This window comes from Engraulis encrasicolus, chromosome 10, assembly GCF_034702125.1.
Source record: "Engraulis encrasicolus isolate BLACKSEA-1 chromosome 10, IST_EnEncr_1.0, whole genome shotgun sequence".
NCBI classification, from domain to species: domain Eukaryota; kingdom Metazoa; phylum Chordata; class Actinopteri; order Clupeiformes; family Engraulidae; genus Engraulis; species Engraulis encrasicolus.
The window spans coordinates 5,619,226-5,644,572 of record NC_085866.1 but is presented as its reverse complement, the minus strand read 5'-3'; the positions used below and the strand labels follow the sequence as shown (position 1 = coordinate 5,644,572).

The 25,347-nt window shown below is 42.9% G+C and overlaps 2 protein-coding genes across 7 annotated transcripts in view; one reads left to right on the top strand and one right to left on the bottom strand.

Annotated features, from left to right (window-relative positions):
* Positions 1-16,850, top strand: part of ccdc30 (coiled-coil domain containing 30) — a 98,756-nt gene extending 81,906 nt beyond the window's left edge. The window contains exons 27-28 of the mRNA XM_063207930.1: positions 6,383-6,441; positions 11,704-16,850. Coding sequence (XP_063064000.1) covers positions 6,383-6,441; positions 11,704-11,926 — 282 coding nt within the window. The 3' untranslated portion in view covers positions 11,927-16,850. The remainder of the gene's footprint in view (positions 1-6,382; positions 6,442-11,703) is intronic.
* Positions 16,851-17,058: 208 nt separating this feature from the next.
* LOC134456536 (alpha-1,3-galactosyltransferase 2-like) overlaps positions 17,059-25,347 on the bottom strand; it is a 34,097-nt gene continuing 25,808 nt past the window's right edge. For all 6 annotated transcript variants that reach the window (XM_063207921.1, XM_063207922.1, XM_063207923.1 and 3 more), the window contains 2 exons: positions 24,339-24,476; positions 17,059-23,795 (listed from right to left, as the gene is read on the bottom strand). In XM_063207921.1, coding sequence (XP_063063991.1) covers positions 23,108-23,795; positions 24,339-24,476 — 826 coding nt within the window. In that variant the 3' untranslated portion in view covers positions 17,059-23,107. The remainder of the gene's footprint in view (positions 23,796-24,338; positions 24,477-25,347) is intronic.

The window sequence follows — 25,347 nt, the reverse complement described above, 5'->3', positions numbered from 1 at the left end:
TCTGGCCTGTGTGCAGGTGCTGGCCCAGAATATCTTTTCGGGGGCCTATGTGCTCGAGGTAGACCTATGGGCTGTAGAGACAGGTTCTCAGCCATATCCTCTGCTTCCTTGAAGACTGCCTCAAAAGTGCTCTGGCCTTCTTTTGGCTTGCAGACTCTCTTGGACAACAGATACTGCAGAGACCATGCCCTCCACTGTCTGGGTGGTTTTCTGGAGAGACCTATTCAGCACTTCCAGTTCACTTACAACATCTAAGGCCAGCATGAGCCCCAGCACCACATTGCCTTGCTGCAGTCTAACATGCAGGCCCTCTGCCCGACTTGCAGAATCCGAGTTGCTTGCAGACATCTCATCCAGTGATTGCAGCACTGTGCCATATTGCCCGAGAACAGCATGGATAGCAGGGGTGCGCACTGTCCACCTTGTGGGACATAAAGGCCTGATAGACTGCATCTCCTTCAGATGCGACTATGGCTTTGAATTGGTCTTTCAGTTTGCCAGACTGACTAAAAAATGTGCCAAGATCATGAATCCAGTCAAGGGAATTTCTTATGAGAGGGGAGGCTGAGCAAGCTTGTTGTGTGAATAAATTCACACAGTGTGCACCACAATGGATGTATGGTGCTAATGGCTGGCTTCTTTGGATCACTGCTTGTGCACCTGCATATTTGCCAGACATATTAGAAGCACCATCATATGCCTGACCTCTGAGGCTTGAGATAGGCAGGTTTAATCTTAATAGCACATCCAATATTATTCTGGCCAGATTCTCCCCTGTTGTTGAGGTTGTCTCATACAAGCCAATGAATTCTTCGTGCACCAGCAAATCTTTGTCTACATAACGTAGACACAGGGCCTCCTGCTCCACACCTGAGATGTCCCTTGTCCCGTCCATTATGATGGCATATTGGAGTACTGGGAGGGACTGGATCTCCCCCACAATTTCCCTGATGATGGAGGAACTCATCAAATTGAGCATCTCATTTTGGCATTCCCACGATGTGTGTGCTCCCCTCTTCCCAGACAGCCATCTTGTAAAAGCGGGATCCCCCTCAGCTTTGTACTTTAGGAGCTGGTTAAGGTTGCCTTCATTATGCTCATGCCCCCTGAAGGCCATTCCCTGCCTTGCCAGCAGCATGATACCTCCTATGATTTTAAGCAGATTTTCTCTGCTCTCTGCCTGTTGCACTCTGACTGCACTGCTTAACTGTGTGGTAACAGGTTTGTTTTCATATGCAGCTGTTGTGACTGCCACCTTATGACCAGCTAATCTCTCGTGGTTAGCGAATCTTTCAAGAGCTTTTCTCCAATTTTTAAAGCCGGCACTTACAAAAGCTGGATCTATGCTCTTGGCTTGAGCTGGTTTTCCATCTTTATAGTATTTGGAGCACTGAAAACAGAGAACACCATCAATGCCAGGATTGACATGTAGCCAGGGATGCTTTTCATACCATCCTTTCTGGAATGACAGAGTGCGGTCCTTCATCACTTGTTTTTTGACAAATTTAGGGTCAGGTTGATTTGGTTTTGTATATGTTATGCCAACCTCCTCTCCCTTTCCTCCATCTGCCTTTGGCATTGCCATCTCATCTCCTGTACATCCTTCTTCTGACTCTCCTTCTCTCACTCCTTCTTGTGTCCCTCTCTCTTCTCCCTCTCTTCCTTCTGCCTCTTCCAGCTGTAGGCCAGCTGCCATCTCATCTCCTGTACATCCTTCTTCTGACCCTCCTCTCACTCCTTCTTGTGTCCCTCTCTCTTCTCCCTCTCTTGCTTCTGCCTCTTCCAGCTGTAGGCCTAATGCACTACTACTGCCTCCCTCCAGTGGATCACTTTCAGTTTCATCTCTCTCACAGCTATCTTCAGTAACTACCTGCAGGCCAAGACCATGATCATTATTTTTAAAATATAGCCCACAAATAAACATTGCAACTGGTTTAATGGCTAACTGCCGTTGGCACCATTAACAGTAGCCTAGCCTAACTTATAGGCCTACAAGCTACCACAGAGGCTACAAGAGATAGTAAGATTCGATATGCCAACACTATTGTGTTGCTATGGGGGGCTTCCTGTCTGTAACCTGTATATGAGTGTCAACCAGCATCATAGTAGAAACTTTTTTTCAAAATCTTCAAAATAATAAAATATATATTTTGTGTGGTGCATTTTTGTATATAATGGTCAGTAGGCCTAATGCCTACAAAGATCGATTCTGGACTATTTCAGGACTATTAGAAATATTCTGGAATAGCCTAATGTGTCTGCAAGATAATAAGCCAACAGGCTCAGTCATTCAAATTCAATGGAGGTTCAATAGGTAGGCTGGGCTAGGCCAAATGCCAACACTGATTCACCTTAAATTGAACACATGTCAGTCTAAATTATTTTATTAAATTTTATTAAATTATTTAGAGCGCAATGTGTTCAATTTAAGGTGAATCAGTGTTGGTGTTTGGTTAAGATTATTATAGGCTATAAATAGGGCCTACTTAGACTAGGGTACGAAATACTACTAGGCCTACTATAAATACTACTTGTATAAAAATATTAACCATGTCAAGTTCAGCTAAGACCTCAGTCACGATATCTGACTGAGCATAGTTAAAATTACTAAGTTAAAATGATCACGTTAGCGTCAGTGGCATTTGCAGACATGATTCCAATTTCCAAAAACTCATTTCAGGGAGATTCTTATCGACTGATACCCCCGACAAACAAAACAGCATTAGTGTTAAAACATTTGCCCTTTCATATTTTCTGCAGGGCGTCCTAGTAAGTGTGCTCGCGCAATCTTTGAAGTATTCCACGCATGTCGCACGAGTCCAACCAAAAATGACAACCAAAAATGCAAATTGATACCGTAATTAACAGTTTACTTACAGTTGTTACTTTTTGGAAAAGGGATGCAATTGTTTTTTGCTTCTTCGGCTTGGATGGCTTCATCATTCAGCGTTGGTGTTCTGAGAGCTGTCCCCCAACTGATGCCTGTCATGTAGGCTACGCGCCCTGGGTAACCGTGGAAACCATGCTCGAGATGTAAACGCCAGACCGGATTACTTTTAGACAAGATTAAAATAGAATATCTACAACGCAGGCAGCCTGCCCAGTTCAACAAAATGAGTGTCCGTTTATGATCTGGCTGTTTTATGTTGTTGCAAAGCAGTAGCCTATATTAGAACTAATCTTTTGATTTTCTCTGTGAGTTTCGCCTTTTAGAAAACTTTTTTTAATGAAAGTTGGGGGGGACGGATTGGAGCAAAGAAGGTGGATCAGGTGGATCCACCTTCTTTGATTGAGGGTCATTCGTAACTGTGTCAGAACCCTCCTGACGTAGGCTACACTGTCTGATAACCAACAGCTCGCGTTTCGCATTTTGACACACGCACAGCCCAGTCAACACAAACACATGAGCGCAATACCGTTTCTCGCCGCATATCAAAGTGAATGGTCAAGGGAGGCGCTGTTTCGCACATTGCAAAATGCTTGCAAGATATTTTTCTTCATAAAAGTGAGGGGGACGGATCCAGGTGAATGAAAATCTGGGTACGTCATGTCCCCCCCGTCCCCCCCGCTATCTGCGCCCATGTGTGTGTGTGTGTGTTTGAGTCAACAATGCGTGCGTAGTCAGTGATGATGTGACTTCTAAACGGGTCAATAGTACATACTGTGTATATGCACATTTTTGGAACTGGTGCTGCCACTGGTTTGTGCCTCTTCGTTACACGTAAATGGGGTTTTAGAAATCTGTTTAAAAACATTTCTCCTTTCAAAAACATCTGTTTTAGGGATCTAAAATGCACTTGTCACAATGGTGCTTTTATTGTCATCCACATGCCATGTTTTTACGTAATAAATAAATATTGAAAAAAATATATCTGTGTTTAAAAATAAGTCTAAGCAAGGCCTATGTACCGGTAAATCCAGTGCGAGCCTGTGTCCTCACATGGCCTATTGCTGTAATGTGTTGCTTTCCCATAGTGCTCATACTGAGGCAGGATCAATGGAGTTTTGAATAATACAACACAACTGGCAGCATTGACTGTAGTGTAGTGCAGTGTAGTGGTTTCCAAACTGGGGGTCGGGACCCATACGGGGGTCGTGGAGGTTCTGAAGAGGGGTCGCATACAAAATGGACTTGTATTCAGCTGTATGATTAATAGATGTATTTGCTGTCCGTCCGGTGGATTTCTAGCAATGTTAGCGGACAAACTATTCATGGAAATTGTAGCAATATTAATGGACAAAAATATTGCTTCGATTTTCCATGTATAGTTTGTCAGCTAATATTGCTAGAAATCCATCCCTAGGCTAAGACTATGGTGGGGGGGGTTCGCGAAAATATTCTCCAGTCCGAAAGGGGGTCCCCACTGAAAAAGTTTGGGAACCCCTGGTGTAGTGCAGTGTAGTGCAGTGTGGTGTTTGTCCCATGTATGTGCTCATTTGCCTCCTGCTCCAAGAGCATTCTTTCCTAACAGCCCTCGTAAACACATGAGGCCATAAACGGTTTCCATGTGTGCTCTGCTCCGTGGGCACTGTAGTGCAGTGCTTGGGAGAGAGAAGCTGGACTGGGGGAGAAATAGGGCCCGGGCACTTTTGAGGTAAAGGGGCCGCCCCTCATAATTAGTGGTGCAGAACTGACTCACCAGTGGGCCCCGCACCCTTGTGGGACCCTATTTTCAGAAATGTAATATATATATATATATATATATACATATATACACACATTATTATTTTTTTTATTTTTTTTACATTTCTGAAAATAGGGGCCCACAATGGTGCGGGACCCACCGGGAAATGCCCGCTATGCCAGAAGACCAGTCCAGCCCTGTTTGGGAGAGAGAAGCTCGCCTCGAACTCCTTTCTGTGTTTACCTTCAATGTTTAGAGGTAGGGGCGTAACAGCAAATTTTGGGCCCTATGTACAATCAGCTACAGTACATAAATCTACATATATCAGGCTGTGTGTGGGTCCCCTATACATGGGTTCTCATGTTTTGTTTTCCCCTGGCTGTGTGACCCCGTCTGTGCACAACTCAGCCTCTGATTCTTGGAAAAAAATGTGCTCATGTGGTTGCTGCCAGTGTCTTACCCCTTCTCACAACACTGTGTTTGTAAACAACAAACTAGGCCTGTGCAGCCTTCGACTGCTTAAGGTATATCCCCGAAACGCGACGCTTCCAATCCCCCATTATTCCTACCACTCCCGTCCACCTTTTCATAAACGTATATGATAAATACAAAATATAAAAGAAATAGATTTAATATCTATACATAGATCTATGACGTGCATAGGCTTAAAACCAAACGACTATTGTGAAAATGAAGCAAAAAAATGGGGCAAATGATAACACTGTTTTAATGGTTCACTATTACAGTGGATCTACCACATTAGGTACAGTGTAATAACCATTGTAACAATATTTAATACCATGTAATACCAGTGTAACACCATGTACCAATTTGTGCATCATGTATTTGTGTGTAAGTGGTATTACATGGCATTGCATATTGTTACACTGGTTATTACACTGTACCTAATATGGTAGATTCACTGAAATGGTGAACCATTAAAATAAGGTGTTACCGGGCAAATCAATCCACCCAGTCAGAAGTTATGGGCCAAATGAAAATTCTGCCATTTTGAGAGTTTTGACCTCCACACTCGAATCAGTTCATGAACCTACCCTAGAGCATTGACACACAAAATCTGGGACAAATCCATCGAACTGGTCAGAAGTTATGGGCCAAACAAATATTCGGCCATCTTGAATTCAGCCATCTTGAAAGTGTTGACCTCCAAACTCAAATCAGTTCATGAACCTACCCTAGAGCATTCACACACCAAATCTGGGATACATCCATCCACCCGGTCAGTAGTTATGGGCCAAACAAAAATTCGGCCATCTTGAATTCAGCCATCTTGAAAGTGTTGACCTTCAAACTTGAATCAGTGCATGAACCTACCCTAGAGCATTCACACACCAAATCTGGGACAAATCCATCCACCCGGTCAGAAGTTATGGGCCAAACAAAAATTCGGCCATCTTGAATTCGGCCATCTTGACAGTGTTGACCTCCAAACTCGAATCAGTTCATGAACCTGCCCTAGAGCATTCACCCAAAAAATCTGGGACAAATCCAAACATCCGTTCAAAAGTTATCGCGTTAACACGGAAGACCTTACGCAGCGGCGGACGAGGCGGCGCACGCAAAACAAAACATGTATATATATATAAATACATGGGGCCCTTGGTGCCTCTGTCACACTTAACCCGCCTGAACGACAGCCCTGTTTAGAGGTTTGTGCTTGTAATGTTTCAGGCCTGTGTTTGTGTTTTTCTTCTTTACACTGATTTTCTTTCTTTTGTGTTGTGTTTTGAAAAAAGGACTTGAAGAAAGTGATCCCTGCAGACAGTGACGTCCTTCTCCAAACGCCTGGATCAAGGTAGAGCAGTGTTCCTCAAACTTTTTCAGACCAAGGATACTTTGTCCCCTCAGAAGTGTTCAAGGACCACCTGTCAATGGAATTGACAGTTGACGGGTGCTAATTTGACACTGCCAATTTCGATGCAGATTGCTTACTTTTTATTCACATTTACACGCCTGTCTTATTTTGGTTAAAATATGACTTCAGCTATGTTTAACTTTGTAATAATGTTACAAATATAGCCTACTGCTAGCTTATCTTGGAAAAGTAGAAATCCCCTGGCGGACCACCTGAGCTCTGTTGCGGACTCGCGGGCGGACCGCCAGTGGTCCTTGGACCACACTTTGAGAATCACATGAGCCTGTTTACATTACCACAATAATCAAGTTATTGGAATAAACAGGTTATTGGAGTAAACGGTTTATTGTCGTTTACATGCAGTCGGTCAGTTGCTTGTGTTCCACTCAAGTGTGTGACACAAAGCTAGAATTTAAGGCTTGTGATTGGCTACTAACTATATTCTAGAATGTCAATAACCTGATAATAACCCAATTATGCTGGATACATGACTTGAGAAATCAATTTATTAGGCAAAAACCTACCTGTACAAATCGGATTTCTCATAAACCGATAATGGCAATAAACCGATTATTATAAACTGTTTATTCAGTTTACATGAGCACTTGAATAAACCGATTACTCCAGAAACCTGATTATGAACGGTTTATTGATTTGCATATAAACGGGCTCGTTGAGGTAGAGCTCTTCCCATTGTTGCGTTGAGAATGGAGAGGTAGCCTCTGTTGACCTGGATGCATTAGAGGCTTTGGCTCTATAATTAGTCCCCGATGACAGACCCTCCCGGATATTAAACAGCCATCACATGCCAGTGTGGTCACGCGCTTCCTAAAAAAACACCCCATCTGCAGCCTGATTGCTCTTTTCATATCTAAACTGTTTTGAGTGCCACTGATTTGTCAGTCGTCATTCTCACTGAGACTGAGCTGTCATGGATAGACTATGGGTTTGTAATGCATTACGTCTGGCATTAGAGACATAAGGAGTGTCTTGTAGAATTAGAGCTGTGGTTCAGTGTTAATTTTGTCAGCTTTTTTTTTTTATAGTCGTAGTCTTAGTCACAATGACGAAAATCAATTTTAGTCTTAGTCATATTTTAGTCATTGCCTTCCCAATTTAGTCTTAGTCTTTGTCTAAATGACGAAAATCAATTTTAGTCTTAGTCAATTTTTAGTCATTTTAGTCATTTTAGTCAACAATGTGCATAATAGAACTTCTCCACACACTGCTTCTCTTTGTAACATACGTACTGTATATCATTGACTGCACAGAATAAACCTTCTCCACACACTGCTTCTCTTTCTAATATACATCACACTGTGCAGAATGAAACTTCTTCACACACTGGTTCTCTTTTTCTCTGTTTTATTTAACACCAGTGTTAATTTAGTCAGCTTTTTAAAATTTAGTCTTAGTCTTAGTCACAATGACGAAAATCAATTTTAGTCTTAGTCATATTTTAGTCATTGCCTTCCCAATTTAGTCTTAGTCTTAGTCTAAATGACGAAGATCAAAAAAGGGCATTGACGAAATATTTAGACAGGTCATCAGCTGGGAAAATTAGGCCTTTCGTCCTACCGCACTTTTCTCTGTGGATTACTGACCAGAAGGCCTATTGGAAGAAATTAAAACATGGGGCCACGTCAATTTTTGCTCAGAATTCAATATGGCCGCCATTTTCCAAAATTACTTGTTTTCATGCATTATTACATTGTACTATAAGGTGATATTCATGAACGATTAACCACTTTCAGTACTATTCTGTCCTATTCCCTTACATACATGTTTACAAAGGTTGACTAAACTAAAACAAATGAAAATAAAGTTGGCCACCTTGAAATATCCAAAGGAAAGTGCTGAAAATAATGATTGAAATCAAATGCATATAGAGAGTCTATGGCTGGGAAAATTAGGCCTATTGTCCTGTCAGGGTTTTCACAGTGGATTGCAGACCAGAAGGCCTATTGAAAAAGATTCACCAGCTGGTTGCCATCTCAAATGTGCTCCAAAATTCAAAATGTTCTCTGTTTTTCAGAATGGCAGACTTTCATACATTTTTCTCAATACTGTAAGACCATAATTATCAATAAAGACAACCTATTTTCAGTGAAATTCTGTCCTATCTCCTATCTACAGACGTGAGTACAAAGGTTGGCAACAGAATGATGTAAAAATATATTTTGCCCCTTTGAAATATCCTAAGGATTGTTGTCAGAAAATGATTGAATTACACATACACAGTTGACTGCTGAAAAAAGGCTATTGACCTGCCAAACTTTTCACATTAGATTACTGACCAAAAGTTTTTCAGGCCTACATTTTTTTGGATAAAGCAAGGGTGAGTGTGCGTGCGTGTGTGCGCGCGCGTGTCCCCTGCTCTACAGTGTCTTTCCCCCACACACTATTCTGCCTCCCCCACCCCCTCACCCCCTCATTCCCCCCCCCCCACACACACACGTTTCTGCAAACCCACCCCCCCCCCCACACACGTTTTCTGCCCCCCCACCCCTCACTCACCCCCCACTATTCTGCAACCACGCTCACCTCCCCTGAATCATTCTCTCCCCACCCCCCCACAAAATACTCGCCCACCCCCCAATCTAATGTGAAAAGTTTGGCAGGTCGACCCCCCACGACTGAACTTACCCCCCCCCACAAACACACACCTATTCTGCCCCCCTGAACCCCCCACACTATCCCCCCCACCACCTCACTCAACCCCCACAAACTATTCTGCCCACCCACCCCCTAATTCAATCCGACTCATTACCCCCACCCCCCACTCTGACCCCTACCCCCGCTCACCCCCTCATTCATCCCCCCGCTCCTCCACATCATTCGGTCACCCTTACCCCCCCCAACACACACACCCGGTCTACTGTGTCTATGTCAGTGTATGTAAAGAAACACACTGGCCACACACACTTGAGAAAAGCGCACTCAGGCACACAAACATACACATACAAACGCAAACGCACGCGCACGCACGCACACACACACACACACGCGCGCGCACGCACACGCACACGCACAGTTTGGCAGGACAATATGCCTTTTTTTCAGCAGTCCACTGAGTTTGTGAAATTCAATCATTTGACAACATTCCTTTGGATATTTCAAAGTGGCAAGATATATTTATGCCTTTTTCTAGACAACCTTTATATTCACGTCTCTAAGATAGGACAATTTAACTGAAAAATAGGTCATCTTTATTGATAATTATGGCCTTACAGTATTGAGAAAAATGTGTGAAAGTCTGCCATTCTGAAAAACAGAGAAAATTTTGAATTTTGGAGGACATAGATGGCCCCAAGTTTTAATCTTTTTCAATAGGCCTTCTGGTCTGCAATCCACTGAAAACCCTGACAGGACAATAGGCCTAATTTTCCCAGCCATAGACTCTCTATGTGCATATCAATCATTATTTTCAGCACTTTCCTTTGGATATTGCAAGGTGGCCAACTTTATTTTCATTTGTTTTAGTTTAGTCAACCTTTGTAAACATGTATGTAAGGAAATAGGACAGAATAGTGCTGAAAGTAGTTAATCGTTCATGAATATCACCTTATAGTACAATGTAATAATGCATGAAAACAAGTCATTTTGGAAAATGGCGGCCATATTGAATTCTGAGCAAAAATTGATGTGGCCCCATGTTTTAATTTCTTCCAATAGGCCTTCTGGTCAGTAATCCACAGAGAAAAGTGCGGTAGGACGAAAGGCCTAATTTTCCCAGCTGATGACCTGTCTATAGTCATGGTTGACGAAATTAACACTGCTGTGGTTACAGCTATGCATGTTGGCACTACCGTGCTTTCAAACATGGAATGAATACGTATAAAAAGGCTCTAAAAAGGAAAAGCGTTTTTCCCTAGTCTTGACAAACGGGAGGTAGTATGGTTATTAGAGATGCACCGGATCCTGATTTTTAGTATCCTGCCGGATACCGGATCCACTGCTTAAGATCCTGCCGGATCCGGAACCGGATACCGGATACCAGATCCTACGAAAGGGTTGAAACACATAGCCAACTCGCACTCGTGGACCCTTTTTATTACGTTGGCGCAAACTATTTTAAGACTCATTGGCTTACTGCCACACTGCCTTCAACGGCTGCTTCCAAAGGGCTTTCACTCCATGCAGCGATTGGGGTTGTGAAAGACTGACTGAAAAGCCTAGGCTACGTAAAAAGTAGAGATGCCCCAGATCCTGATTTTTAGCTAACTGCCGGATACCGGATCCACTGGTTAAGATCCTGCCGGATCCGGATAGTCTGAAAAACCCTATTATCCTGCCGGATCCGGAACCGGATCTTGGATCCTGTACATCTCTAATGGTTATAGAATTACAAGTAACGTACACCATCAGTATGTTCAGGGTGCGATTTGTAGGGGGGGATGGGGGGGATTGTCCCTTCTTCTGGTTTTGATATTGTCACTTTTTCTACACGATTTTAATCATAGTTTAATGTAACTCCATTGATATTGCTTGAAATCTGAAACATATTCCCCCTTCTGGTTTTTGGACAAATCGCACCCTGAGTATGTTGTAGTTAAGTAGTTAAGAAGACGTCCACCTGGATTTCTCCCATCCTTTTTCAAGTGAATTGTGCCTTCACTTAACAAGGCTATACACAAATCTCTTTTTTCCCTTCTCTCACCCCCACCCCCCTCCAGTCCAAAGCCTGGCCTGGGTGACCACCTGTGCCTTCTTCTATCAAGACTATAACAATAACTGTATAACCAGAGATTCTTTAAATACATAGAGATATGCCAATGTAATAGGTTGCTATGGACACCTAACATGACCAGGTTCCGGTCTGCCTAAAGGGGCGTGTCATAATACTCATACAATGAATAGAACAGTCCTTTGGTCTGCCTAGGTCTGCCTAAAGGGGGATTTCCCCCCCTCCCCATTGCAATAATAGAACCCGGAAACAATGGGCCAATGGAACCTCTCTCTCTCTACTCTCTCTGGTAATACTGTATTTGTATAGCACAATTTCATACGGGACATGCAGCTCAAAATAATGAAATGAGGTAGAAGAGATAGAAAAAAATAAGACAAAATAGAAAATATTAATAAATAAATAAATAAAAGTAAAATAAAATAAAATACAGGAATTGAAATAGAGGAGATAAGCAGAAATAAAATATTACACAACTCTTCTTTCTTCCCTTCTCTCTCCCCCACCCCCTCCAGTCCAAAGCCTGGCCTGGGTGACCCCCTGAGCCTCCTGGAGTCCATCCGTCGGGTGAAGGTGGTGGACCACCTGGATAGCCTGCGATCCTCCCTCTCTGTGGCTTTCCCACAGCCCTCCGACCTCAGCTACCTGAACGTGACCTCCCCCGACGGCGCCCAGAGCTCCCCCGCTGGCCAGGAGGAGAACAACAACATCAACAACACGGCCACTGAAGACACCTGACGCCTGACGGATCTCATTCATGCGAAGAGAGGCGAAATTCAGTGTTCTATTCTGACGGCTAAACAGTCATCAGGTCGTGGCGGCCAATCAAAATGATTGAAACTTTTGTGTGTTTGATTTTGATTGGCCACTGAACAGGAAGAGAACATCAACAAACAACATGGCCACTGAAGACACCTGAGCTGCTTGTACAGGTCCATTCGTATTTGGACAGCGGCACTCCTGCAATCCTCATCTTCATGGCTCTGTAATACACCACCACAATGGATTTGGAATGAAACAAACAAGACATGCGTTCTACTGCGGATTTTCAGCATTAATTTAAGAGTATTTCCATCCAAAATCCCATAAACAGTGTAGAGATGACTACATTGCCTGAAGCACTGGTGGCTCACAAATGCAAGAGCCAAGAAAGAGACATTTGAGGTACATATTATATTGTATTGTCTGTCTAGACACAGTCAGTCGAGCCCAACCTGTGGATGGTCCCAGAAATATTTGGCTTGTGATGACAATGAGAGGGAGAGACTATGAGAGAGAGGCTCACTGAGAGGAGGTTTATAAAGGAATGCAACTTGGAAAAGGGAAGTCACTTGCACTCTACCGTTCTTGGTGCTCCCAGTTCAGGACGGTAGACAAGAGAAAGCAAACTGCTCCACTTCAGAAAGACTAGGCCAGGGATGACTGGAGCACTCTGATACTTTTTAGTTGTTTTATTGTGGTGCAAGGTGTTTATAGGGGTTTATAAATGTGTGGCTCATGAGAAAGAGTTTAGTCTGGCTTTGCCATCTGTAAAGTCCTGTTAATTTACATGTCCTTCCCTGTTGTGTCTGGGACTGGTCTTCTGGGAGGAGTTTATTCTTGTTTATAGACAACTGGCCAATCAGCGAACGGGAGAGGGACGGACGAGGGACGGGACGAACAACGATGCATTGCACACGAGCATACGCGTACGTGTCACACCCAAAGCCGGTTAGTGTTTGGGTAAAACCAGACCTTTCCAATTTCAAATTTCAGCGGAGTTCACCCCTCCCACTAGTTACCATTTCTCAATTGGGCTGTTCTAGACCCTCTGTGTGAAAGACATTAGTATGAGGGGTAAGGTAAGGTATGGTGGGGTCAGCCGTGGCCTAGTGGTTAGAGAGTTGGTCTTTCAATCTAGGGGTTGCCGGTTAAAATCCCCCCTGACCTCTCCCTACACCTCCATCCATGGCTGAAGTGCCCTTGAGCAAGGCACCTAACCCCACATTGCTCCAGGGACTGTAACCAATACCCTGAAAAATAATAGTTGTGAGTCGCTTTGAACAAATGAAAGCGTCAGCTAAGTGAAATGTAATGTAATGTAATGTAATGGTAAGACCAGTCTAAAGAGAGTTGCTCTGGTACCACAACATCTGCTGCAAATGTCAGGCTGGGTTTTTGCGTAAAACAAAGACCGTTTTCAGGTCAAAGATGTTTTATAGGTCACATGAGGGAAGCTGCTGTGATTGGGTGGAAAGATTAGTGTTTTTTTGTTTTTTGTTTTTTTTTACTCTTTCCGCAGTCAATGTTCCAATATTGTCATGGTTATGGCTCTTAATAGTGACTTCAGACTTTTTTTAGGGTTTTTTTTTCCCCATGTGGTCTGTGTGTTTTCCTCGGTTGCTAAGGCAGAGCGTAGTACGTGCTCCTGGGACTCCTATTGGCAGAGACGTTTGGCCCTGACCAGGGTTGCCAGATGAGACTGATGATTTCCAGCCCAAAAAAAAGTTCAAAACCCGCCTGGAAGCACTAAATCCCGCCCAATTTGAACTAAATTCTATTGATTTCTGTGGCCGTTTCAGCAGGAAGAACCCGCCCAAATGCCACTTTTACCCGCAGACATCCATCTTAAGCAGCCCAATTGGGCGGAAAACTGCCCAATCTGGCAACCCTGTTCCTGCCTGCCTGCTGCTTGGGCCTTTGAATCATATGCTAGTAATAACCTCAAAGAGGGCCTTACTTGGGAAAGGAAACATTTTACATGTGCGCAAAACTTTCCTACGAGGGACAAAACCTTTTCACTGTGGTGTTTTTTTCTGTTCTGATTTACTTTTCATTTGCATTTCGTTCCACAGGGAGAGAGTGTAAGGCACTTTTTGTATTTTAAAAGAACCCTTTGTAGCTATTTTTGAGGACTTGTGATGATGAGCAGATGAGGACTTGAGGACTTGTGATGAAATGTGTTGGAAATGTCATACATGTAGAAGCACCTGGGTTTACGCATGAGATTTGTTTTTGTACGTGTCTTTTCAGAGTAGCAGCAGCACCCACAGCAATGTAATTGAGGTGGACATGAGACGTATTTCAGCTAATTTCATCAGGAGGTTGTAAGCAGGCTAGATCTCGAGCCACGTGCTTTTTTTTTTTTAGTAAAGATTGCAGTCCAGCAAAGATATGCAGACTGCACAGCTCGCTCACTCACACAATTTGCGTGCAAGAAACCAAAGGAAGAAGAAATGTAGAACACAAGATGCTAGAGTGAATGAGGAGACCAATAGCATTTCAGCAAGTGGTTTCTCAACTCTGTGGTTTGGTGAGCTTCAGCTCAGTTAGAGGTGTGCAGTTTGTGTTCTCATTTCTCAACCACTGTCTGTCTCACATATCTGCTTTTTTTTAAACAATAGAAAAAAAAAGTCCAATGCCATCGTCTTATAAAATCAATTATTTATGTCAGTATAATTTCTGATTTTTAGATTGTATATACTTGTTGTTGGTACAATGTTAAAAGGGAGCCTGAAAACGTTTTGGGAGCTGTACTATACAGACTGTTTGTAGTTTTCAGACATGTTTTACCTGACACAACATGTTGTGTCTGGGATTGTAGCATCAGATAAAAATGATTGTGATGATGATGAGTGCAATGGGCATTCCACGGGTTCCTTCTTTGGTACCAGTCAAACAATCAAGCCTGTGGGTACAGCTGCGTGCCACGTCTCCAACACCAGTAGTGTTTGCACACTAAGGGTATTTTCACACCTCAGACCTGTGACAGCATTTTCTGTACATACTGTATGTGAACGCCCCAAAGTGTACCCAGCCAGACCGCCTCGGAAGTGAGCCATTCTGAGACCTTTGTTGACTTGGTCTCAGTACAGTTCACTAAGGGTATTTTCACACCTAGTCCCCTTCAAGTGAACCAAACTCAGTCCCCTTCAAGTGGACCAAAAAGTGAACCGACACAGCAAAATAATTCAGTTCTGTTTTTTGATCTTACTGGGAAAAGTGAAAAAGTGCAGAATTGTGACAAGATGCGATGTTGAAAAGCTCAGCTGTGATGTTGAGTACAGTAGATAGACATGTCATCCTTAATTCCTAGCTCGTAATTATGACACATGTCTATGTAAATGTTGTCGAAAAATGGTCCCTCCGGGGGGCACAGCAACCTGTAGCCTAGGCCCCAGGCCATCTTATTACGTCACTGTGCCCAAATATATGCCCAGTAGCACCACTTAGGCTCCTGAGGCGAGACAGACTGATTGTTGATTGTTAAACTGAGCATGAGAAGGAAGTGATAAAACCACTAGGGGAAAGCACGGCTGTGTCAGAGAAGATTGAAGAGTGTACTGTGATGCGTGTCCTTGTTTGCATTGAATGTTTAGCAGCCTTTTTTGTACTAACTTATAAAACAGGAACGAAAGATCAGGAAGTTTTTCACATTGGTAATTATTAAATCGTTCTTGTTGGTATGGAACAAAACCTTTGCCCGCTTGTGAAACGAGTTAAGTGAGAATATTCTTGCATAGTCTTGCAATGTAGTGAATGCATTTAAGCTACAGTACCCTACTGCTTCCATGAAATGGATAGGGTGCTGCTACAGACACAGAATAATTTCTGGATTCATGCGGAATATTGTCAGTATTTGTTTTTAAACAAGTTCCGGAGTATTCCATTTACATGTGTGGAACAGCATTCTGCAACCGGTACTTACTCGAAAACACATTCGGAATGAATTAAGAATTTATATATGACTTGTGCGCGCACAGAATATTGCCACCATTCCGTTTGAAAACGGTACACCATATTCCCTGCATGTAATTGCCATTGGGTGCTATTCCGATTCAAGAGCTAATGGACATCGCAGCCCTCTGTTGTGTAAGGGATTGATTGTAGGGAGTGTTTTTGCAATGCAGTGCACCCTGAAAAAAAACATTTTGTACCAATGTGACAACCAAAAGAGCTATATGATGTCAAATCAGTGAGCCCGTTAACATTACCACAATTAATCGGGTCATTGGAGTAAACTGCTTATTGTCGTTTACATGCAGTCTGTTGGTTGCATGTGTTCCACTCAAGTGTGTGACACCAGCCAGGAATTCAAAGCTTGTGATTGGCTACTTACTATTCTAGAATGTCAATAACCCGATAATAGCCGGTTTAAGGTGTCGACATGTCTTGAGAAATCAGTTTATTAGTCAAAAACCAACCTTTGCAAATCGACTTTCTCATAAACCGATTACGGCAATAAACCTTTTACTATAAACTGTTTATTCCATATATATGTGCACTTGAATGAACCACTTACTCCACTGTTAGTTAATTGGTGTGCACTGCATATAAACAGTCTCAGTGTCTTATGGCTGTTTTATTTCTTTAGGGTAGTCTCATTTGAGGCTGGTGCCTCTTCTTCAAGTGAGCCCTGACCTCCTTACGTATGTCCAAAGGTCATCATGCCAACCAAGCTTTGAAGGCACACCATGAGAAACCACTACTTGCCACTGTTGCGTTTGTGTTCATTGATGGCACATTACTCATTGACGTGTGTACACTGTTGCGTTTATTGGGAATCAGATTTTACAAAGCAATAATGTTTGAGAGACTGTGATTTTTTTTGGTCTGTTGTATTACAATATAGTTTATTGTATGTTTTGTCCAAAGTGTTTCAATAAAATCATAGTATCTGTCATTATATGCATTCTTCAATCACTTCCACACTTCACTCACCAAATGTCACAAAAGAATTTGCATACAGTATTCATCGGTCATATTGTATCTCGGCTTAAATAAAAGAAAAAAAAAGTATCTTTCTAAAATAATCAAAATGCCAACAATAACATTCCTGAGCTTAGCTCTAGAAGAGCACACAATAACAAGGAAAGAAGGTGCACGTGACAACATCAGATTCTTTTTCTAAAGTGGGCTTCCTTTCCTAAAAAGTAATTTGTGCATGGGTGATGCAGGACACATCACACTGCTTAACAAATGTGATGCATTGCGCACTGGAACTGGTTTCTTCTCTCAAGTCACTAACACTTCACGTGTGTGGTGAGCATTGTGTCCCAAACCATTGCAACTTACAACAAGAGCAATGCTATTGCATCACCCCCTAATGGTGCTCACATGATAGCAAAACGATAGCCAAGCTTTGCCCTCTGCCCTCCAACATTCAATCAGTTCATCCCCTGGGGTAGATATATTGAAGGAATAGAGTATAGTAACTTAATTGATCCCCAGGAGGGGAATATTCACACCAAATTATGAAATGTATGTGCCTTTGGAATTACTGAATGTGTCTGAAATGCATTAAGTCATCAACGTATGTACAAAAATAAATAAATATACAACTCTAACTGCCTAGTTTTACTGCTTTATCAGCTGCCTGGCCAGTCAAAAAAGATGTTTCAACGACATCAAATCATTTTTTTCTCTCCACGGCACTCAAAAACGTCTGACAGTGCTCCCTCACTTTGACCTTTCACCTGCTATGCTGATAAGCAATCTCATTGAAGGTCTTATGACTTCCTTAAGTCCAAAGGTGACTATCACAACTACATTAATGATACTACAGTGAGTCATTGAACTACACTAATGCTTGAGCTGACCCAGTCCCGAGCCAGACTCTATGAGTGCGTTACAATATGCGACCTTGCCTCCTCCACTTGTGCTTGTCTCCTCGTACCAGGAAGTAATATGTCATGATGCCATCACTGACAACAGCATTGTATTTCAATATCTTGCAAAAGCTTAATTGTAAAGTCTTCTCATTTGCAATTGGGATGATGAATGAAAAGTTGTTGTGGCTAGGCTGACAGCTGGGAAACTTATCGTTTTCTCCACGGAGGAGGGACCAGGAGGCGGGGCAAGCCCACAAGCACAAGTGGAGGAAGCAAGGTCGCATATTGTAACGCACTCTATGGCATAATGAGTATGTGACACAGGGCTTGACAATGGCACCTGCCAACCGGCCAAATACTGGTAAAACTTGGCTGTGGCGGGCAATACTTTCCGTGTCACTAGCCAATTTTGCTGGCAACTTATTCTTTGGTATGACACAGGCCTACGCATCATAGTAGCCTTTATGCTGTTGTTTTACCCTTGTGTATCAATTGTTTGTATGAAAAAGCTCAGTGACTCAGTGATTTGCTGGATATACTTTCATGTGGAAAGCTATACACTCATCTTGCTTTAGCACCTCATCTTTTGCGGTCAGGCGTACATGATCATGATAAAGAAAGAAAAAAACAATATAAAATCTGTGGCTAGAGGAATACTTGAATGGCTAGTGACTTGGGAAAACCACTAGCCACAGTGGCCAGTGGGTGAAAAATGTAATGTCAAGCCCTGGTGTGTGTGTGTGTGTGTGTGTGTGTGTGTGTGTGTGTGTGTGTGTGTGTGTGTGTGTGTGTGTGTGTGTGTGTGTGTGTGTGTGTGTGTGTGTGTGTGTGTGTGTGTGTACTCTACTTAACCCTGTGCTAATGTACTTAAAAACACAAACTCTACACTACTTAGCTAGCAACTTAATTTGTTGTTCAGTATATTTACTCTGCACTTTGTATCTGCTAGTGATGTTGGCTATGATTATGTCCTTGATTGTAAGATGCTTTGGTTAAAAAGTGTCTGCCAAATGCAATGTAATTCATAATGTAATGATGATATTGGTATTCATTATTATCCATCCTCGATAGGAATATGTTTTTTTTTCATCATACATTGATAACATTATTACCACTGAATTACAAATGGCCCCTGCAAATTGTGAGGTGACTCAAAGAGTAATAACGAAAGCAAGTACTTTTGCATCCCTATTTCCCTGTGAGCCACGTCAGATCCCATGTACCTATTGTAACTGTAAGAGAGAGCGCATGGACCTGTTGTAACTGGGTCAGTGTCCAGAGCCGTATATTAAGAGAGTCTGGCCAACTCAAATCATGGACGCCATTTTCGCTCACCACGGCAAGGATTCTACAGTGTAACCCTATGGGCAGCATACCGTCAAAATCGCTCGATTTAAAATACAAATAAGGCTTCATTGACCATCAAACTAACAAACTATCGAACTACTATATTGAACGTTGGAACCCATAGTTGGCCAGACTCTCTTAATATACGGCTCTGTCAGTGACGTTTCAGCAGTAGCACACGTCAGGGCGGCACATGGACAGCTAGTGCCACTATTGGCTCTTTTCCACTGCCGGTTTTCTGTTAGGCCTGCAGCTCGACACAGCGCGACCCGACCGCCACTTTTTGCTCTTCGATTGAGCTGTGCCGCCATTTTTGTTTTTGTTTTTTAGTTGACTATCTAAGAAGCATGAAGCATATCAACCACTAATTTATGGACATTAGATACCTTTGCGCCACCTGACGCCCAAAAAAAACGTCTTTGACCCAACTATATAAATAAGGTGCGTCGGTGCCTACTTATCCCCACATTTGATTTCGGCACAATACTCTTGGCAGCTGTTGCAGCCCGCAGCACTGGTCTGGGACAAAGAAACCAGGCCGGGCTTTTTCCAGCCAAGACCAGTCCGTCAGGCATTGAGAGAAACAATGAAGCACGTGGCAATATTTTTAGTCATCTATTACAAGCTATTTTGATCACATCAGGCAAAATGAATATTTACATCTGAGTCAGAAAGGTCAGCTGCACCGGCATGAGGAGCGACACCACAGCGGTGTAGTCTACTTTTTTTGTAGTGGGTATACTGTATATTTGAGCATTATTTGAAGTGGGTATACTGTAGTATTTGTGCTATTCTAAATAATAGATCAATCAATTTTAAGTGGGTATACTGAAATCCCTGAAATTTAGAAGTGGGTATATTGCGTACACCTGCGTTCTACATAGACTACACCACTGTGACACCACTGCATAGAGGGGAGGTCCAGGCCAAAATCATCAACAGTCCACCGGGCAAATACCCGGTATGCCTTATGGCCAATCCAGCCATGGCAGTCCGTCAGTCTGGGCTCATTTGAAGTGGGTTGACTTTTTTCAATGTCAACAGAAGAAAAACAAATACTCCTTGGCCAGCTTCTCAAGAGCGGCCTTTATCGACCTCATTAGTATTGTTTAAAGAAGAAAAACCTCAGACGGGTCCACACAGTAGGTCTACAGAATTGTGCATAGGATAGGTGGTTGGATTTGACCACAATACCTTTGTCTACACGTGGCAGTGAAATGTATATTATTTACGTAACATTACTGTATGTACAGTACTGGCCTCTGCTCTTAAACAGTTTCTAGTGGTTATCCACGCACATCAAATTGACAGCAACGCAATGCACTATTATAACAGTGCTAGCATTCAAAAATGCTCAAGTGCCTTTGCTTTCGCTGTAAGCTCTTCAAGTATTTAGAACAACATCAACAACAACAAAAAAAGGTTCCTTTTTGGCTACAGGTTGGCTAACACTTCTCAATTCATTTGGTGTTTTGTGCACAGCCATGCTTTCAAAAGGTCTGCACAAGCACATCCAACAGCAGAGCGAAGCAGAAGTGCCGTTATCCACCATACTGTATGGCTTACTATACAGTCTGTATGGCTTACTACTATACGGCAGATTTTTGGCCACCCCTGAAAACACACAAACACACACACACACACACACACACACACACACACACACACACACACACACACACACACACACACACACACACACACACACACACATTTTAAGTGCTGTCAGAATATAAATCACTATAGCTTTCAAACATTTGCAGAAAAGGGTTTTTTTTGCAGCAGGAATTGGCGCTGTGTTACCCAATAGGCATAAGGAGGACTACTACAAATCAGTTTCATTCCTCCTATCATTTCCTCCACCTTATAACCAGGACAAGGCCAGCAGTGGTGTAGTCTACTTTTTATGGTGGGTATACTGTATATTTGAGCATTTTTTGAAATGGGTATACTGTATATATTTGTGCTATTCAAAACAATGGATCAATCAATTTTAAGTGGGTATACTGAAATCCCTGAAATTTAGAAGTGGGTATACTCCGTTCTACGTAGACTACACCACTGAAGGCCAGGCCACATTCATCAACAGTCCACCAGGACCAGGGCAATAAATCACACATGACATCTCAATATGCTAAGATGTTTACAGTATATCACAAACATTCAATTCAATTCTGAATTATTCTCTCATTTGCAGTCAGTATATCGGAAGTCACCTTATAGCTTTCTCCACAGGAGGGGCCAGGTGGCACCAAGGCACTAGACCAGAGGAAACGACATGGAGGAAAGACATTGATTAGGACTCTTAGATTTTTTCCATTTACCCTGACTCCCGTCCTCCATTGTGCTTGTGGCCTCGTGATGATGACGCCACAAGACGTCATTGACGACAGAAGTTTAATTCAATATCTCACAAAAGCGCAATTCAAATGTAATTTTCTCATTTGCAATCGGGATGTTGAATGGGTTAAAGTCCCTCGAAAGTTAGGCTGACAACAGGGAAGCTTTATTGTTTTCTCCACAGAGGTGGGGCATCAGCAAAGCGTGAGGCCACAAGCACAGATCGAGGATGGATGGCAGATAGGATAATGCGATGTAGGACTACCCTGAATGTGATGATCCACAGGGCAACTTTGTGGGCAACATTCCTAATTTTCTGATAAAGATGATTGAGAAAATTTGTCCACTGCTGATCCATGTTCTCCTGATAAAAGTGTGATAGTGATAAACTGTACAAATAAAATCTAAAATCAAAAGAGAATCAAGTTCAGTTGGAGTGCTACCTGGGATTCTACAACTTCTAGAAAAAAAGTAAAATCAATAGTTTAACAATAGTTACTCAAAAAGTTTTCCTGTGTATCATCACCATAATTAGTCGCCGTCTGCGGGTAAAAACGGGAAAAATCGTCCATTTTGCGTTTTTTTTCTGCCGTTTTATGCCCAATAGACATCAATGTAATTCTTTTCAATTGGGCGGAATTTGGTGCCTCTTGGCGGTTTTTGAGCACCTTTTGGACGGGATTTGATCAGACACATCTGGCAACTCTGCCTGAGAGCATTGTAGTGCTTCTCAGCCCAGATCAGTCAGCGGGGAAACGTAATTGTTCTCTCCACAGAGGCGGGCAGGGCATCAGCGAAGCGCAAGCCCCACAAGCACAGGTCGAGGATGCCTACCCTACCATAAGTCTATCTCTGCGGGTCCCTGAGAGCATCGTAGTGCTTCTCAGCCAGTGGTGGACAAAGTAAAACTAAAAGTACTTTTTTGGTGTAATTACGACAGTAGCACATGATACTACATAGCTGTTACACCGTTTATTCCTTTGTATCTACCTAATAATGAGATAAACTGTGTTATTACTGAAAAACATTAAAAACCTAACAAGGACCCACTACAAACTCAATCCAACCTGTGCAGAATCAGCTTATCGTAAGACAAGTACATTAGTCTACTTTTTACTCAGTTACTTGTGTTGGAAGAAAACTGTGTTTCTTTTTTTACTTTTACTTTTACTTTGTCCACCACTATTCTCAGCCCAGATGAGTCAGAGGGGAAAGAGGCAGGGCATCAGTGAAGCGCAGTGACGGCCACAAGCACAAGTCTTGGATGCCTACCCTACCCTAAGGGGTCTTACACACAAGGGCGGTAAAGCGGCGTGTGACGCACGCGATTTTTACCGGCGTCTGTGAAAATAGGCCTACATGGAAACATATCTGTCCTTACACACCAACCGACCGTAGTCGGGCGTCAGCGCTGCATTTGGAAAATAGAACTCGAGCGTATTTTTCTCGCCGGCGATCGGCGGTATCTCATTTAAATGAATGGCAAAGTAGCACGCTAGCTTTGGGTGTGGGGGGTTTTGAACAGGACTGGCCATGCACGCCGACGCTGTCAGTGTGAAAGGCAGAGTAGAACACACCGGCCGAAACTAAGCAGAAAGACCGCGTCCGTTCCGTTCGGCTTTGGTATGTTTGACGCCTAAGTCTATCTCTGCGGGTCTCTGAGAGCATTGTAGTGCTTCTCGGCCCAGATGAGTCTGCGGACGTGCACGTCGGAACGGTAGCCAATTTCATTTGCCCAGCAGTACTCTGGTGAGAGCAGTTTGCTCGGCTTGTGAAGAAAGAAGTATTTATTCAGGTGACTCTCGTCGTGCCAGAGGGCCTCGACTCCGTTCTCCTTATCCGTCTCGATCCCCTGGAGGCAGCTCTGTGTGATGTTCTTCACACTTTGCCAGGTGCCACCGAAGATTGCGGCGTGGTAGTAGTAGTCTCCTTCCTCCATGTAAGCCATGGATTTGGGGTTTCGGTCGTAGGTGAACGGCGCGTCCTTCTTGTAGTAATGGGCATGCAGCTGGGCCACCGAATCCCCGAGAGCCTCGCAGCCAAACGGCCCAACAAAGAACTGGTCAACGTCCAAGCAGAACACGTACTCATTACGCTTGCTGATGAGGTTCTCGATAGTCTCTGTAAGGGTTTCCATGCGCATCATGGAGATGTCCTGCCAGCGCGTGTATTTCTTTACACCGATGACCTGAAGGGTCCGTTTCGGGGCCAGCTGGATCGAGGGAACGTTGGTCGGGACGTCCGTGAAGACGTAGTAGTCCACCGGCAAGCCCACCATGAAGTGCTGCTCTGCTGACGTCAGGAAATCCGCCAAGTAGATCTCCAAGTATCTTTGGAGGTGAAAGGAACAAAAGCATATGCTTTTTACGTAAATTAGATTAGATTAGATTAGATTATACTTTATTATCATGCAAGCATGAAAATTGCCTTTGGTCTCACAGGGTAAAAAACAGGATATAAACACAGATAGACACAAATAGACAAAAACACACATACATAAGTTGTTTTACTACATGTCACCGGCTGTGATGGGCAAATGGACTCATTTGTTACAATCCAGTGCCACACATTCCAAATGACTTGGTTTTGCCTGTACAATTCAGCCAGGTGATAGGCTGTTTGAATGATCACCTAGTTGAGTTGGACAGGTATAACAAGGTCATTTGGAATATGTGGCACTAGATTGTAACTAATAAATCCATTAAGCCCATCACTGGTCACCGGGCAAGTCAGAAATTCAACAAGTCTGAAGTTTTTTTGCTTAACAATTTAGGAAAATGAAGACACCTATCTTTCTGTTACCCATCAAAACTGTACACATGCTAAAAGGTCACCAAACTTAATAAAAGTACGTAGCCTAATACATTACTGACCTCCCAACAGCAAACACTGTTAGAGCAACTGATGTTCCCTTTTCCGAGTAGTATTTCTCATAGACATCACTCTGGAACATCTCATCCCACATTATCGGTGCCCTCCACGGTGTGCATGTTTCAACATCCTGTCTCGACCTAAAAAAGATTTCAATACAAAAGTCTTTAAAGTAAATTTAAGTCTTTAACTTCATTTTAAAGTAAAATCTTTGTACTTTTATAGACGTGCATGCCTATAGCCTCTTAGTACAGAAAACCATCCTAGTAGGAGATCGCACTTATCCAACCTGAATATTTCTGCTCCTGTTCCTGACAGTTGAAGTGGGAGTTCTACAACCATGGCAACCGTCGCGGTTTAGCTGGCTTTAGCGAGGTGTTTTGATACGAGCCAAATGAGCTATTACTCTGTCAAATGTTACATTTATGTTGACACAATATCATGTTATAACACGAAGAATATGTTGAGTTAAGATGGCTGTGTTTGGAACAGCTGCACAAAAGATTAATGGAGTTTCACTATTTATTGACATTTTAAATAACGGCTCCATGGGGGCCGCCATTATCATCCGACTTCGATTTGTTGAGGTGGGAGTAGTGCGAGTCACCCCGACTTCGCTAGTTGGATGTCCCATTTCGACAGGCGTTCCAGAGCAATTTTCGTAGTAGGAGGTTGGATAAGTGCGATCTCCTACTAGGATGATTTGGGACTGGAATGCCAACAGGTAAGTACCGAGATCCCAGACAGATCTCAGAGCAACAGGTTAAAGGACCAGTTCAGTCAATTTCAATGTGCTATTGTATTGCTCACGATACACTTGACTTGTCAGTACCCGGTGACGCAGCATTTTTTGGCCCAGCCCTTTCCGAGATATGAGCTATTCTAATGGGGCAACTTTTGTTTAATTTTTTTTTAAATGAGCATAAGCCTACTCCAAATACTTTCCCAAAAGGTATCGCTGTTTGCTAGCTGTCTGCTGATGCCGCATAACCTTTTGGATGTTTTTAGGAA